The sequence below is a fragment of the Egretta garzetta genome, unplaced genomic scaffold (assembly GCF_000687185.1).
Source record: "Egretta garzetta isolate BGI_Z169 unplaced genomic scaffold, ASM68718v1 scaffold132, whole genome shotgun sequence".
Lineage (NCBI taxonomy): Eukaryota > Metazoa > Chordata > Aves > Pelecaniformes > Ardeidae > Egretta > Egretta garzetta.
In genome coordinates, this window is record NW_009258892.1 from 83267 (window position 1) to 99626 (window position 16360).

Genomic DNA, 16360 nt, shown 5'->3' on the forward strand with positions numbered 1-16360 from the left:
GCTCTCGGCCGCCTTCCACCTCCCCGGCCGCGGGTGTCACTGCCCGCCTCTCTTCCCTCCGCCCTCCCGTTCCTCCCTCGGCCGGCACCCGCGCAGGTGCCTGCCTTCCCTCGGGTACAAACCTCGCCGAGATGCAGCTCTGGCTGCTTCTGTGCTTAGGCTCGGACCATCTTTGTTATGCCTTACCGAGGCAACTCCTTCGCTCTTCTCGTCCGTGGCCACTGAGCCTGTCGGTAACGACTCCGTTGTCTCTGCGGTAGCTTTTCCTGCTGGTTGTTTTCCTTCTGCTGGGGTAATACTTCTTGCTTCTCTCCTCCCGAGTGGCTTTGGCACAGCTTTGATGGAAGGTTTGGGGCTGTTCAGTTAAAAGTTAGTGTTCAGGCCTGCTGATTCTTCTAGTGTCTTAAATGCACCTGCTTTCTCTGGTTTGGCATATTCTTTGATTGAGGATGTCGTAATCTAGCCTGAAATCTGCCTGAGAGAGAACGTTTCCCTCAAGAGCTGCAGCAGCAGCCCCAGTTGGTCTTGATATATCTTTTGTTTTATTGACATGAAAATGGGTGTTTCTTTGCTTTGTACTTAGAAAGTGGGTCTTTGGAGAACTGTTTTATTGCTAGAATTATTCTTGTACTAAATAGAAAATCAGTTTCCGAAAAGTGACAGTCATGTAAAAGAAGCATTAGGCTAGAGAAAGGAAAAGATACTCAGTGACTAATATTAATGCACCAGTTACCTATGGCATTGGGGGGTTTTACCGTGACTGCATACTTCTCATGGAATTAGGTGTGTTTTCATGGTTACAGATAGGAAAATGCAGAAGCAGTTTTAATCTGACATGAAAAGTGTTTGTAAATTAATCTTCTGCAAAGCTGCAACTGAACCAAGACCAGGGGTTCTAGTTGTATAAGGAACAAAGATTCTTTAAGGGGCTTTGCTTGCAGAGGCGAACTGCTGGAGCTGTCTGTACTTGGCTATCTGCAAGAACCGTCTCGGAGAGAGAATATTTCTTGCCGCTCCTAATCTGCATTTCTTAATTTAAGAGACTCTTACCCATTTTGTCTTTGCAAAGCTTTAGCTTGTGTTATCTCTCGTGGCTATGGAGCGCTCTGACGTCACCACTGAAAATACAGCTGGTTGTGGATAGCGAAGGAACACTTAGTTAGAGATCAGTAGCCCTGGAAGAATACAGTGTCAGCGTGGGGTGGTATCTCCAAACCTAAATCGTTGTAGTTATGAGTTTACATAAAGGTGACTTCAAGATTGTTAATCTAGGTGTGGAGTAAGGAGACAGTATAGTTGTTTCGCACCAAATGGAGTCAAGTTTGATTGTGTTAAACTGCTCTTGGTTTTTGCATTTGGAAGCTTAATTTTTAACTTTGATGGTTCTCAACTCAGAATTGCAGAGACAGCTAACACAGAACTCATGAAATACTTTATTGTTCCATATTTCTTCTTTGATGAAATTTGGTGGCCGTGTTCCACTTTCGTGCGGTATTGTGGCACAGTTTCATAACTGCAGAAGAATTGCCAAATGAACTGTAACAACCCCATGTGTTTGAAAATCTTTTCTTTTTAATTGAAAGGTTAGGTTAGTGGTCCCAACCATTCATGTATATATAATTTATAATCTACTGGCTAAGCAAGACCAAAGTCTAAACAGTTATTCATGTGGAATCAAGGTGCAAGAGAGCTTAGTGCCTGCTCGGCTGGCCCTCATGCCCGTGAAGTGCAGGGAGGTGGCTGGCAGCTGTGCCGGTTTGGCCATGGGACACGCGTGCTGCTGGAGAACTCCAGGTGCAGGGCTCTTAACTGCCGCTGCCGGTGGGGATCCCACCTTGTCTAGTACTGTGGAGTCCTTCCTCTTTTTTTAAAATCCCCATGACTCTTCGCGTAACTAAAGACTCTGTTCTTGAACTAGTTTGCTGTGCAGTGGGTAAGGAGATTGTGTTGGCAAACAGCTTAACCACAAAGCCAAATTTTAGTTACATATAAATTGTATGGCTTGCTTGGTATGAAATAGGATTGTCATACCAGGATATGCTCCTTATAATAGCAAAATATGCTCCTGAAGATTGTGGAGAACCTGTGGAAGTCCTGTGAAGAACTTGGTGTTGACCTTTTGACAAGCTTTGTATTTCGCTGGCTCCACAAAGTTTTAACAAGTTTACCTGTTACTAACCATTTGTACTGCATCGTGAAGCTACGTAGGGCAAATCCAGATATGGTGTAGGATGTAGAAGCAATACTAAATACACTGGGCCTGCAAGAGCTGGGTACATGCTGTCTTGTAGTAATACTTTCAAGTAAGTAGTGCTCTTCTTGACTGACCATTCATGTGACCTGCAGAGAACATACTCGCTTCATGGGAAATAATAAATCTACATAAATGGTTGATCGGCATGCTGCGTGGGTGAATTACATGTTCGGAAAATCATGTAGAGGTCTGCCATCTAATTGGTTCTTAGGACACCAGCATAGGTTTAATTCCATTACTGGGAAAGGATTCTTTTACCTTTGGTTGAAAAATGGAAGTAATTTTAAAGGCTGAGCAGAACTAATACATTTAGTTTTGAACGTGAATTCATTATATTTATATCGTGCTTTATACTGATAGTAAAATGGAGAAAAAATAAGATTGCAGTTTGAAACTGTTTTTAGTTAGAGCTGTGTATTTGAGTGGGAGTCCCTTTTTTGTCTTTGCTATAACTAATGCAGAGGAACTGCTCATCTTGTTGTTAGGCCTAGGTTTCCACATGTGTGAGAATTCGTGCTAACATGAGTCACTGACATATAAGTTTATGTGGTATTTCCATGAAATGTTTCCCTGTGCTGCTTGTTTGTAAGGCTTTGTTTATCAAGGCAGTGAAGTACGCGTTTCTCCAGTAGATGGAGTGTGATCTACGTGGAGTCATAGAGGTTACCTGGCTTCCTGCCCCTCTGACTCTTAGAGGGTCAGCACGGGTATGGTAGTTATTTCTTGCTGGAATGTTTCTGTCTTCAAAGGTTTATATCTCATTCCTGTAACATTGAGGCAATGCTTTTATTCAAGGCAGGAGCCTGCTTAAGATCTCAAGTTGATGCTAAATTATTTGGCACCCTGTTTGTTGTTTGAGTTATGGAGGTGGAACATGAATGTATTTTGCAGACTAGCAAAACACTTTGTCTTATAAGCTTGTTTGTGTAAAAGGAAGATTCATAAATGTGTTACAAAAACATGGTCTTAAACAGTAGCTTTTGCTTCAGATTTAAGTCTTGACTCGGAATGAATTATCTGTCCATATCCCAGTACGTGGCCTTGAAATTAAAATTAATTCTGTTCCTTTGACACAGTGAATATAGGCCAATGCTGATGGCAGAGCTTATGTTCACGCAAATTCCATATGTCATTTTAGAACAATGTGTACAGATTGGAAAAAAGCTACAAGTAGTTAGAAAAAAAGAAGTTATTTGGTGTTATTTTAAATTATTTTTCTATTTTCTTTGCTCTTCTGTTGTACTCAGCAGTGAGGAAGATGATGACCTTCAATATGTGGATCATGACTATGAAGTACCACAGCAAAAAGGTTTGAAGAAGATATGTAACAAGGTGAAATGGACACGTGATGAGGTAATACTCTTTTTTGGCTTTAGTTTCATTCCTATATGATATTGGTAGCACATGAAATATGTTATTATTTAGTATCATATTGGGATAGCATGTAACATTTATTGGCTGAGGTTATGTCTTAACAGGATGAAAGGCTAAAGAAGCTGGTGGAACAAAACGGTACAGATGATTGGGCTTTCATTGCTAGTCATCTACAAGTAAGTTGAATCTGTTTCAATTAAGTTTCCTTTTAATATTTATTTACTTTGGTCACATGTCTAGTTTAGAAATGAGGTGAAATAGAAATCAGAAACACGTAATAGTAAAAAATGTTTCAAAGGATGCTTGTAAATGGACTTGAGATCTAACTCAGACCTTGGAGAACCTTATCAGCTCAGGCTGGGGCTCAAGTGATGGTCTGAAATGATCAAAAATAATTGATGCCTTCTGTCTACACTTGCTATTCGTTTTCGTTCTGGAATATATTCCTGCTTCTTACTGTTTACATCACTTATGGTTTTTAATCTACAGTTCACAGGTGGTTTCTGAGGCAGTTAGGAGAGTGGGTTGCATCTGAAAGATAGCTTGAAAGGAGCAGGATCAATTTCTTAAACACCTTAGGAAAAGGGTGGTGTTGTGATTGGGCTTTTTGTTGGTTTTTTGGTATTTGTTGGGGTTTTGGGGATTTTTTTTTTTTTTTTACAGTGATGCCTGCTTGCTTAACATAAGTAAATCTTTCTACCCAATGATATCTTCAGTTGCTATGAATGGAACCTTAGCGGGTTTCTTGGACATTTCCTACTGACACTTAAAACTTGTTCTGTTTCAGTGGTCAGGTGGAATGAGTAAAGGAGCTGTTGGTTCAAACATTAAATGACTCCTCAGCTGTATGAGCTGCAGTGATAGAAAATACCTACAGTTAGAATCTGTGATGTTTGTTTCTCTTCTGATTAAATGGTATAAAATGCCTACTGTAAAACCATGTCTAGAATCTAAGGCCAAAATGACTGCCGAGAAGTGGTATTGAATATTCAAATGTTAGAAATCAAAAAAAATTACACCCCACTGCCCCCACCTTTGTGAATCTTATAGTATTGAGTGGGATGATATGGTTGTATGAAATTCCTGTGTAGCTAGGTAAAAATAGACTTGAGTTCTAAATGCTGAGCAACTGTAACTTTTCATTTACATATTTGTGCAACTGTGGTGCTTCTAATTTTTTTTCCAGGTGTTGAAAGTACAGATATCAGGGAATGAACTCAGAAGCTTCTAAATTTAAGGAGCACATAAGCAAATCGCTATTCCTTACATTATCCCCTTCCAAAAAGCGATGAAATGAGTGAATGGCAGAGGAAAAAGATAGTATCAAAAAGCTTTTATTATATTAAACTGTTTAAAAATACAATGTTTGGTGATACTGATCTGCAGGTGTAGTATGGAGTTGCATTTAACAGGTCGAACAGTTTAATTTAATAAAAAGTTCTCCAGCTGAAAACAAATGTTTCTGGAGACAGAAAGCTGTTGTTCAGCTGGGCCTAAGTGAGGTTGAAAAAAGGCTCCTCTGCTATCATGGGAAACATGCATGGGGGATCAGGTTGCTCATTGCAGAATCCTTGATGTTGGAAGGAACCTCTCAAGATCAGCTAGTCCAAGCGCCCTGCTCAAGCAAGGTCAGCTGGAGCAGGCTGCCCAGGACAGCATCCAGTTGGGTTTTAAATATCTCCATGGATGGAGACTCCACAGCCTCTCTGGGTGACCTATTGCAGTGTTCAAATTACAAAGCCAAATAATAGAGACTGGCATAATTAGCACTTACCTTGTTACTGATGGTCTTTTGCTAGAAAAACCAAGTGTATCTTGAGTTACTGGCATGTAAAGGCACACAAACTGCCATGTTTTGAGAACCCCATTTCACTGTTGGGCTGGGTGCAAGTAAACCTTCCCTCTATTCTGCCCAAGAAAGTGAAGATGGCTTAAAGGTGACCCTCGAGAGGGAACACAGCTTGTATTCTCTTTAAATCTATTGCAGCTAAGGCAGACCTGAAACAATTTTATTGTTTCATCCCATCATTTGTTTTGCTCTTCTCCCCCAAATATGTCATGATTTGAGAAATGTCTGGAAGGTAAAAACATTAAAAGGCCACAATTTCAAAATTTTTCTTTCGTCAAAAATGGGAACAGCTCTCCGCTACTGAGTCTGTCTTTTACAGCTTGTTTCCACCAGGAAATGATGATGTTTTGTAAGAAACTCTAGTGTGCTTTTAATCACATGGTGTTTACTTGTGATTAACTTGAAGGTACTGTGATCAATGTCATTTTAGATGTAACACTGTTTTGGATGTGTTTTCTGGTCTTGCAGACTTGTTTAACTTCATCTTAACGTGGTAGCACTTTTGCTTGCTAGACAAGACCAGCAAAACCTTGAAATCGGTACTTACAATCCAGCAGCTTACACTGAAGAGAATAAATCATCATGTCCCAGTGTTACAAAAGGCATACTAGTATGCTGTGCTGGGGCAGAGTCTTAGCTGCATACTTCCAAGGACTGGACCAACTACTCTGAGAGTCTCAAACTTTCCTACAGACAGTTTTTAGGAGGCTAAGTGAAAGCTTACTTCTCTTTCATAACTGGGAACAATATTTCAAAAGATCCTTAGTGAAGCTACAGAAAAGCACCATCTGTCCTGGGCAGAAAAAGCAATGTTGTTTAATTAGTATGTGTTAGCTAAACTTGATATAAATCTGTTTTCCTTAACACTCTAGTCTTACTAAAGAGCTAAGCATATATTTGAGACTTAGAAAAAAGTCTATGCTTTTATTTGAAACAAAAAGTATTTCCTTTAAAAATTTCTTTCCTTATATAGGCTATAGATAATGTCAAAGGCATGTCAATCACAAAGTTCAGAGAAGGTGTGGAGTAATGAGGACAAAAATAATTCTAAGTTTTTCTTTAAAGAAGAGTAAGTTCTGAATTTGATTGTCAACTAAGAACATTGAAGTAATTAGCCAAGGGCTTTGTGCAAGGCTGTTTTCTCTGGAGAATACTTTTTACAAGCAAATGGAAGAAGAAATAATAAGGGAGAATTTAACTATTATACTTAGAATAAAGGTCTGAATAAGTCTTTTAATCTGAAATAAGCTAATAATTCTGGCTAGCTAATATTTAGTTTTATGTATTCAAGAGTTTAACAGCTACACCGGTCTTCTAAAACTATTTCAGAATCGTTCAGATTTTCAGTGCCAGCACCGATGGCAGAAGGTACTAAACCCAGAACTGATTAAAGGTCCCTGGACTAAAGAAGAAGATCAGAGGGTAATAAAAACTAATTGATACTGTACTTTTTTACTGTAATAAAATTGGCATATGACTGCTAAGAATGTGTACTTTTTCTTGGGTTTCATCACCACAAAGATGATGTTTGGTGCATCTTGTGACATAGATAATTACATTACATTGTGCTGTGTGAGAAGAAAAAAAAATGCAGATGCTCTTAAGTAGATGGAATGTCTGGTCTGCTCAAGCATTTCACTTCCCTTTGCTCAGATTGCTAGCTGAACTATTCTAGCATACCAAGTAGAAGAGATCTCTTTACATCACTAAAGATCAAAGGTCTCATTTACATCTTTTGTTCCTCAAACCCACCAGACATAAAGGGGTTGGGAATAAGGGAAATTATTTCATACTCTGCTGTTAAAGAAGCTATGAATGGTGTTTTGGACTCCTTTTCCCTATCTCTGTTAATCCACACTGCAGCTTTTTGGCTGCGTAAACCTGGACTACCCTGTAGGGAGGTGCACATGCTGCTTCCACATATGGTTTTTCAAATCAACTGCTTATTCCACTGTTTAAAGTAGTTTAAAACTAGTATTTGTCAACTTATGAATATGGTCTTCCTCATCTATTTTTTTACGTTTCTCATGAGTCTTTTAAGAAAAAGCACATAGAAATGGGATGAAGGTTGGGAGTAGAAGCGTGGGTTTTTTCTTTTACATATGTTGAAAAAAGTCAAACCAAGCATCTTTACCAGCTTCTTTTTTGGTCTTTCCCAATGTCAGCTTATGCAATGGGTGACAGAAAGGAAAATTCCAAATGAATGTTTTAATCAGTATATACTTCTAAACACAGTGAATTTGGAGTTAATAAGCGATTTTCTGATTCTTTGAAAAATAATTTTTAAAACCCCAAGTCACTGTCTGCCTGCTTAGGCCTATTATCTTATCAAACTGACTATTATAATCATGTTCTAAAATGTGAGTTTATCAGTGTTTTCTACTCTTTGATTAGGAAAATTAGGGTTTGGAATTGTAACGTGCTTTCATCTGTGTTCCAGGTTATTGAATTAGTTCAGAAGTATGGTCCGAAGCGCTGGTCTCTAATTGCAAAACACCTGAAAGGAAGAATAGGCAAGCAATGCAGAGAGAGATGGCATAACCATCTCAATCCTGAGGTAAAAAAGTCTTCGTGGACAGAAGAGGAGGACAGAATAATCTATGAAGCTCACAAGCGTTTGGGAAACCGATGGGCTGAAATAGCAAAACTTCTTCCTGGAAGGTGCTTTTCAACTCTGTTTGTGTTAGATATTGGAATATGGTCACTGCACAACTCTTTCCAATGTAATTTGTTAGTCAGAGAGCATCTGTTGAAACTTACGTCACAACATCTTTATCTTGATAGATACGGAATATTTTTAAGATCTTTTGCATTTGATGATGTATTCTTAAAAAGCCATAAAACCAATAAAAAGACCTCTAACACTCTGCAGGTTCCTTCAAAAATCCTCCTGTTCACTTAGAAAAAAACTGTAGTAGAGCTGAAGAGTAACTACAAGTAAGAGTGGAAGAATGCCTTAACATCCTGGACTTGATATCAAAGTGCCTTCATTAATATGCATTTGGGGGTGACTTTCTTTTTGGTTTAAGATCAGAAATTCTTCTTTTAGTTTATTTTTTGTGGAAGACTTCTTGTTAAACAAGACACTAAAAAAAGAGGATCTTAGTAACCTTCAAAAGTCCAGGCCTAGAAGCCATGCATTGCAAAGCTATTTGGTTACCATGTAGTCTCTAAGTTAAGAATGAATTGTATGCGTTGTTCTCCTTATCTTTGTTTTGGGTGTGATTGTCAATTTAGATGCTTGTGGAAAGCAAATCTTTAGTGTATAAAAAGTTTAATCAAATAAATTTTTTACCTTGTACTGTTAATTGAAATTCATGTTAAGCTGTCCCTCTCTGAATTCAATCTGTGTGTTCAGGAGGTGACTGTCTAGCTGTGCCTAAGGAACGTCAGCACTTGACTGAGTCCTTCGAGATGTGTGTTTAAAAATTTGACATTTTGATTAAGTACACAATCCGTGAATCACAGGAAATCCTTTGGAGGAATGGAAAGGGAATGGATTGCATCTTCACAGAATTTCAGAGAGGACATAGGGATTCCTAATTCACTAACTTCCGTGTTGAAAGTAAATCCAAGGTGACACTCTTAGTTAAAGATTGGATCCCAGACCTAGAAGATTTGTAAAGTGTCTAACACTAGTGGGATGAAAAAGGGGAATACTTCTTGGAGTTGAGTTTAAATGAAGAATAGGGCTTAAAGCAATTTTTATTTCTGTGTACCTCTCTCTAAGGCTAGTAATAATATTGCTAGTATTTTAGACTGTAATGCATTCATACTCTACTTTTGCCTTAATGCTTGTCTAGTGTTAAAAGTGATTTCAGCCTGCTTGTCAAACTGCAGACACTTTCTTTCCAAGGGGAGTGTCAATGGGTACTGGTCTTCTGCCATGCCTGCTTTCCCCATACAAGATCAAGGGCACCAAGAGGTAGTGGGCTGATCTTCCACAAAGCTGCACATAAAACTCAGAGCTGGGAATGCAGTCTGTCATTTTTTTAGGAGAGATGTTTTCCAGTCGCAAACACTAGCCACAGTGCCCTTGGTATGCTGGGGGACAGTAGGGTGATTGCTTTAGCTTCATGTTCTGCAAATTTGTAGCAGAGGGTAAATGCTGTAGTGATAGAGAACACATGGTTGTTCCAAGTATCCAAGAAAAAAGGTTCTCACACATGAGAAACCTGGCTATTAAGCCAGAAATGAGGCTTTCTCTTTTGGTACTTTTAATTTCCTGCAGGCTTGAAGTTTAGTAGAAGGAAGTTTTGAAAAGAGTAGCTTTCTAGTCATTTTGCCAAAACCCCACTGATATGAGAACTTTCAGTCCAAGCTGCTGGAGCTTTCTGGATTTGTGGCTTCAGTTTAACCTACTGTACAAACCCTGTAACTTATGCCATATATTAAACTTTGAGTTATGGAAACCAGTCACTGTTGTACACTTTTCATTTTAGGACTGATAATTCGATTAAAAATCACTGGAACTCAACAATGCGAAGAAAGGTGGAACAGGAAGGATATTTACAAGATGGTATAAAGTCTGAAAGAGCTAGTTCATCCAAACTTCAGCCCCAACCTTGCCTGACTATGGAACACTTGCACACTCAGAATCAATTTTACATACCTGTCCAGACACATGTAAGTTCAAAATCCAGAATAATTAGTATTTCCCAGTTTCAAATAGTTTATTGGGTTTGGAACAAGAAACAAATCTGAAAGAATGGAGATCTGTTGAGTATTTCTGTCATGTCATGGTAATTTAGGATTTGTAAGCCTTAATAGGTAGTTTATGTATAATAAACTAGAGATAATTTTATAGCCTCCTTTTCTTTAGGGTTTGTAAAATGATTTATGTCTTTTTAGATTCCAGCATACCAGTATGCCTCACCAGAAGGCAGCTGTCTAGAACATGCTTCAGCTTCTTCCAACTTAGTTCAGGTAAATTGTTAATGGGCATTGTGAATGAAGAGATTGTACCATGTATTATGCTGTAAAATGAAGAGTTTAAAAACCTGTAACTTCAAAATGTCTTTAAGTCTTTATTGTTCACCTAAATTTATGTAAGTGTTCCTCTGTAAGTAGGAACACTCTGCTAGCTTAATTGGTAGTTGTAGGTAGGAAAAAAGGATCTGTCTTTATACATCCCAGAAACACAATGGTTGTGCTTATTTCTGACAGAAGTATGGCTTAAAACATAGTCTACTCGTTCAATCCTTAGGTTAAAATTGACCTGTTAGTATTACCTAGCTTCTGAGAGATTGAAAGACAAGATTTTACTACTTACATATGTAATATATATAATCCCATCTGAAAGACTCAGTTCAAATAACTGACTTACAGTTGTGCTTTCTTGTTCTCGACAGGTTTAGTTTTTTCTGACTGGTAAACTTCAGTCAATTAGTTGAAGATGCTCTTTTGCAACATTCTAAATGCTGAAGTATTGAGAAACTTAAAAAATATTTATTTCCTTTTGCTCCTTTAGGCTCACTTAGAATATATCTGAAATTCCTCATGTGTTGCAGACTGAATGTAGATTTGGTTTGTAATATGACTTCCTGGAAGAATTTCTGTGACTTTGAAATTAGCAAAAAACCTATTTTGACACAGGGAATAATACATATTTTGTTTGTGCTAGATGTGTTAGAGGCATTCTGCAGAACTCTGTATCTAACCTTAAGTTTCCCTGTGCAGGTCATCTGTTTCACATTGTGTTTTCTTCCCCAATGTCCGTATAAGAATACAAATCATAACAAAGCCTTGTATGGCCTTTGAGACTCAATTGCCCTATACAGAAAAGTATAAGATACTTTCTGGTCCTTGAAGTCTCCCTAAACTGAGGAGTGTAACTAGTTTTGAAACTCATGGCATATATCCTCACTTACCACCAACAGAAACTTTTAACGAGGTTAAAAACAAACCAACCAACCAAAACCAATAAGTTAATTTGCTTATCTGATAGTAGTGGTAGGATTCCTTGTGTAGACACTGTCAGCAAATGCTGATTTGAAACAATTGCTTGCACACTTAGTGAGGATAAATAACTCAAAATTCTAGAAGGCATGCAAACCCACAAACACATCTATCAAGGTGCCAACATCATTGCTTCTGTTAAAGATAGAACTGAGTGACTTTCAGTTAAAAAGTGCTATAGTGTACTGAGCATTTACAGGCTATATTAGAAACCTGTTAATATATTAGCTTGTATGCTACTTTAACGTTGGATCCATCTCTTGGTAATTGCTGGATTTGTTTTGATTGTGAATGACAACTGTATTACAAAATATGATACAGCTCTGTTCCTGCTATGTGTGGGTTTCTGTTAAAAATGTAGCTGTGTTATAATGTAGCATCTTTACTGTGGAGGGGTGGTGGAGGTGGAAAATAGTAATGGCTTCTTTCTTAAACTTTTCAGCAGTCATTTATTGATGATGATCCTGACAAAGAAAAGAAAATAAAGGAACTTGAGTTGCTACTTATGTCAGCAGAGAATGAAATCAGAAGAAAACGAGTGTCTTCTGTAAGGACTGTAAATTTCTGTAAATATTAGAATATGCTTTACTGAGATTAATCCTCAGCAATTAGTAACAGATGTTTGGTTTTGCATGGTGTTTTTTCATTTGACCTAAAATCAAACCTATGACTGTTGGGTTGTAAAACAAAGCCTGTATATTAGAATTGAGGCAAATTATTTTTAGTTTTCTAAACTGTGAAACCAGCAGAAATATGACCTGCAACTTGACAGTTGTTCCTAAGACCCAGGATTTTAATCCTTTTCGAGAGGTAGCATGTTTGTTGATATTACTGGCATTCAACTTTATAGATCAGCAATGTCACAGAATCACAGAATGTCGATCACCTGTTCAACAGAGAAAGTTGAAAAATACATAGGTTTTGCCCTATTTGATTTCAAAACGTCCCGTAGATTATATTTTTATCAAACCTCTGTGTGAGTGTTTGCAATACTTAATATCCACATTTGGACATGGCAAACAGTATATAAATTCACCCTGTAGAAAATTTACTTGTACTTCAGTGCAAAAAGGGAAACTTGCAGGTGACGGTCACTTTTTTCTTCAGGAACAGAGGGCTGTGAACAACATCAGACACCTAACCAACCCAACCATATTGATCACTAATTTAGATTACAGGTGAACTTCCAGGGTTTTGTGGTGGAGCTATTCCTGGCATTCTCTTGAAACAGTGCAACGTTCTGCTTATCTAGTGGAATCTGCTTTGCTTCTAGATTTCCAGTGAGAATTAAAATCTGTTTCTTGAGTACTAAGCAGTGTACTAAAATAGGATAACCATTTAGAAGTTAAGTAAACTATCACTGTAGAATCTGCATTAAAAAAAATATTGGATCGTATAAGAAGTATTTCACATTCTAGAAACAGTTCCTAATCTTAAAATGTACCCATGTTCTCTAGTGAAGATGACTTTGTAATATACTGATGTTCAGGAACACAGGAAACTTCTGTCAGAGATGGCTACCAATACAACCCATAATTATCTAAGTTATAAGCATGTATAAGATATGAATGAGAGGTGAGATAAAAATCTTACACAATTTGAGAATGTTGAGTATGTTAATGTAAGAAGACTAACTGCATTAAAGCATACAGATAATTAGAGTTTGAAAAAGCAAAAATTAATAGTTATGCTAAGTCTTTCCACATACTACTTTTTTCTTTCCTCCCTGCAGACACATAATTGACTCTTCAACTTCTAAGTTGAATAAGATTAACGTGTTTCTTCATACTTTTTAGCAAGCTGGAAACTTACCTTGTTGGTCTGGAAGTTTTGTCACGGAAGATTGTGTGTCTAATACACTAAATAGCCTTGGGGAACAAACGAGTGAGTTCTACAGCATGGATGAGACCCACAGCACATCTGTTCAGCAGAATTCACCACCTAAGTATTTGGCTGTGGAAGCGAATACAATGTTATCATCTCTACAAACCATTCCAGAATTTGCAGAGACACTAGAGCTTATTGAATCTGTAAGTCTGTATTCTAAAAAAATATTTATTTAGGAACATCAGCTTACACAATATGTGTAAAATACTCTTAAAATTACCTTTTTCTGTACTTGTCTGTAATTTCACCCATACTGAGTGATTTGTTTTACTGCCTATTTTAAAAGAATTGTGTTTTAATGTATTCGGTGTTTTAGGATTGTGTGAAAGATAACATGGAGAATAATTCATTATATGGCTCCTGGAGGTAGAGAGCTGTTAGGTCTTGGACGTTGTGAAATAATCTTGGATAAGCCTGCTAGTGCTTGAGTGTTTTGCATCTTGCCTCATAGGATCCTGTAGTGTGGAGCGATGTCACCAGTTTTGAGCTTTCAGAGGCTGTTGCATCTCCTGTCAAGCCAGCTCCAGTAAAACTAATGCGGATTCAACACAATGAAGTGGCTGCTGAGTGCCAGTATAACGTCAGCGTTGTGCTTGATGGCAAGAAACAGAGTAGCGTCAGTGGCGAGGAAGAAGCAGTTTTTCCAACAATGCCAAATTTAACTAAATTCAGCACTCCACCTACTATCCTGAGAAAGAAAAAGAGATTGCGTGTTGGGCAATCACCAGTTAATGAACTGAATGATGGCTTGTGTAATGATGCCGTCAATGTTGCACTAAAGCATACACCAGTGAAAACACTACCATTTTCTCCATCACAGGTGAGTTTATTTTTAAATATGTCTAAACTATGAAGACTGCAGTGGGTGGATTGTAAATTAGAAATACTTTCTTCCCCAGTCATACATTGTAGCCTAAACAAATATGTCCAAAACCGTCTTAAAACATCTGCATAAGGGTAGATATATTAAAAAGAAATTGTTAAATAACCTATTCCCTCAGTGGCAGGGGGGGGGGGAGGGAAATGGCTACTTATGTCTCAGCTCACACTTTCTCATGCAAACAATTGCTGATGGAGACCTATTGTCTCTGTGACCTAATTAAGCTGTAGGGATTTTAAGGAGAAAATAAGGTTTCAGTGATGTCTTGGATTATGTCAAGAGTAGTTTATTGGGGTTTCCCAGTAAAAGCCTTTCAGATATATACATATAGTGTATTTTACTGCTCAGTACAGTGGTGAAGTTTTGTGCTTTAAGGTTGCTTAGTTTTTTTTCCTCTCTTGTGCTTAGTTTTTCAACACTTGCTCTGGAAATGAACAATTTAACCTTGAAAATCCTGCATTTACATCGACTCCGATATGTGGGCAGAAAGTTCTTATTACGACTCCTCTACACAAGGAAATGACACCAAAAGATCAAAAGGAAAATGTGGGGTAGGATTATTACATTAAACATCTGGTGGTGTGCTCAAATAAAACCAAGCTTTTCTAAACATTGAGAAATTAGTCTACCTGTATGCGTACTGTGAATGAGTTTTAAGCCCCATAACACTTAAATATTTGTGTACAAGCAATCTGGCCTCCTGTTTTTAACTTAACAGGAAGTGATTTGTACTCAGTTAAAATTTTCCCTTTTTTAAAATATTGAACAAAATCCAGTTAAAGTTTAATATAGCTGGAGTAATGCTGTGGTTATCTTAATACACAACAGAGATCACCACCATGAATCTGAAAGTAAATTAAGGTATTTTAAAATGTTTCTTGGATTCATTTTCTTACATTGCTGTTGCTAAAGTAAAATATTAAAATGCATGTATGAACAATTTTCTATGCTTGAATAGTTTTAGAACTCCTACAATTAGAAGATCTCTTTTGGGTTCAACACCAAGGACGCCAACTCCTTTTAAAAATGCCTTGGCTGCTCAGGAAAAAAAGTATGGTCCCCTCAAACTTACGGTATGTGATGACATTGTTTATTTTCTTTCTTGTTCAAGTCTAAATGCCCTCTTGTTTCTGAGATACTGTAAGCCTCAGCATGATCTTAGAAAGCATTTTCTAACAATGCTGTTGTTTCAGTGACATTCCATATTATCCTAAGAGAACGGCTAGAATGTGAATCAAAAATGTTTCGGATTTTGTATGTTAGACTAGTATCCTTCAGTGTAGTATGGAGGCATTGTCTTTTTGAATGGTATTTGGTGCATATAATAATTTGATCCATAGTAATCTTAAATGCATTAGTTCTGCATTTGTGAGTTGTTTTAAATTTGTGTAGCCTTACTAACACTGTACCTCTTACGAGGTGATAGCATCGTTGCCTGAGATTTTAATTTTAATACTTTAGCATACTGTTTTTTCAAAAGAAAAATTGAGAGAGAATGAATGGGTGTGGATCCTCCAACTGGATAATCTAGTAAGAGCAAACGATGCAGATGAATGTGACTGACTTTGTTACTTTAAGCAACTTTCACATTTGACTTGGAAAAATGCATTATTTTTGAATCCTCTGGACTGTGTAAGAGCTGAGTTGTTTTCTGGTTTTGGTTCTTCTACAATGCTAGGCCTGAAACTAGATGTTTACCACAGCATGCTAGTATTCTGAGAATTTTTTTGATGGGAAGATGTTTGGAAGTGTTCTGTCCTTCCTAGGGGTTTACTGGAGTCTATGATTTTCTTCATCCTAAACCCCAAAATCTTAATACAGCAATTAATGATTCCTCTGATTCTTCTGGCTGTCACAGAAGACTTTTTTTTTGGTTGACTATGGATAATGTTACTTTTTTGTTTGTTTGTTTGTTCCAAGTTAATTCAATTTTTGCTCTCTTCCAAGTCTAGCTAAGGTATGTTAATGCATAATAACTTTTGGAATTCAGTAAACATATGCTTTTCAAGTTCTGAAAAAATTCCAACCAATATATATTGACTACTTCTTTTCTACAAACACAGAAGGTAGCTAAGGCTTTGCCACAGGGCTTGGCACCATCTGTGTTACCCTATAGATTCACAGTCTCTCACTATGCAAATGGAGTGGTTTGGCATTC

General features: G+C 37.5%; 1 protein-coding gene across 1 annotated transcript in view; it reads left to right on the forward strand.

The window, feature by feature from the left end:
- The first annotated feature begins 2059 nt into the window (after nucleotides 1-2059).
- Nucleotides 2060-16360, forward strand: part of MYBL1 (MYB proto-oncogene like 1) — a 20522-nt gene continuing 6221 nt past the window's right edge. Inside the window, exons 1-12 of the mRNA XM_009634118.2 lie at nucleotides 2060-2226; nucleotides 3502-3607; nucleotides 3733-3804; nucleotides 6807-6899; nucleotides 7918-8138; nucleotides 9920-10103; nucleotides 10329-10403; nucleotides 11878-11982; nucleotides 13232-13465; nucleotides 13774-14142; nucleotides 14611-14753; nucleotides 15161-15275. Of these exons, the coding sequence (XP_009632413.1) occupies nucleotides 2060-2226; nucleotides 3502-3607; nucleotides 3733-3804; nucleotides 6807-6899; nucleotides 7918-8138; nucleotides 9920-10103; nucleotides 10329-10403; nucleotides 11878-11982; nucleotides 13232-13465; nucleotides 13774-14142; nucleotides 14611-14753; nucleotides 15161-15275 (1884 nt within the window). The remainder of the gene's footprint in view (nucleotides 2227-3501; nucleotides 3608-3732; nucleotides 3805-6806; nucleotides 6900-7917; nucleotides 8139-9919; nucleotides 10104-10328; nucleotides 10404-11877; nucleotides 11983-13231; nucleotides 13466-13773; nucleotides 14143-14610; nucleotides 14754-15160; nucleotides 15276-16360) is intronic.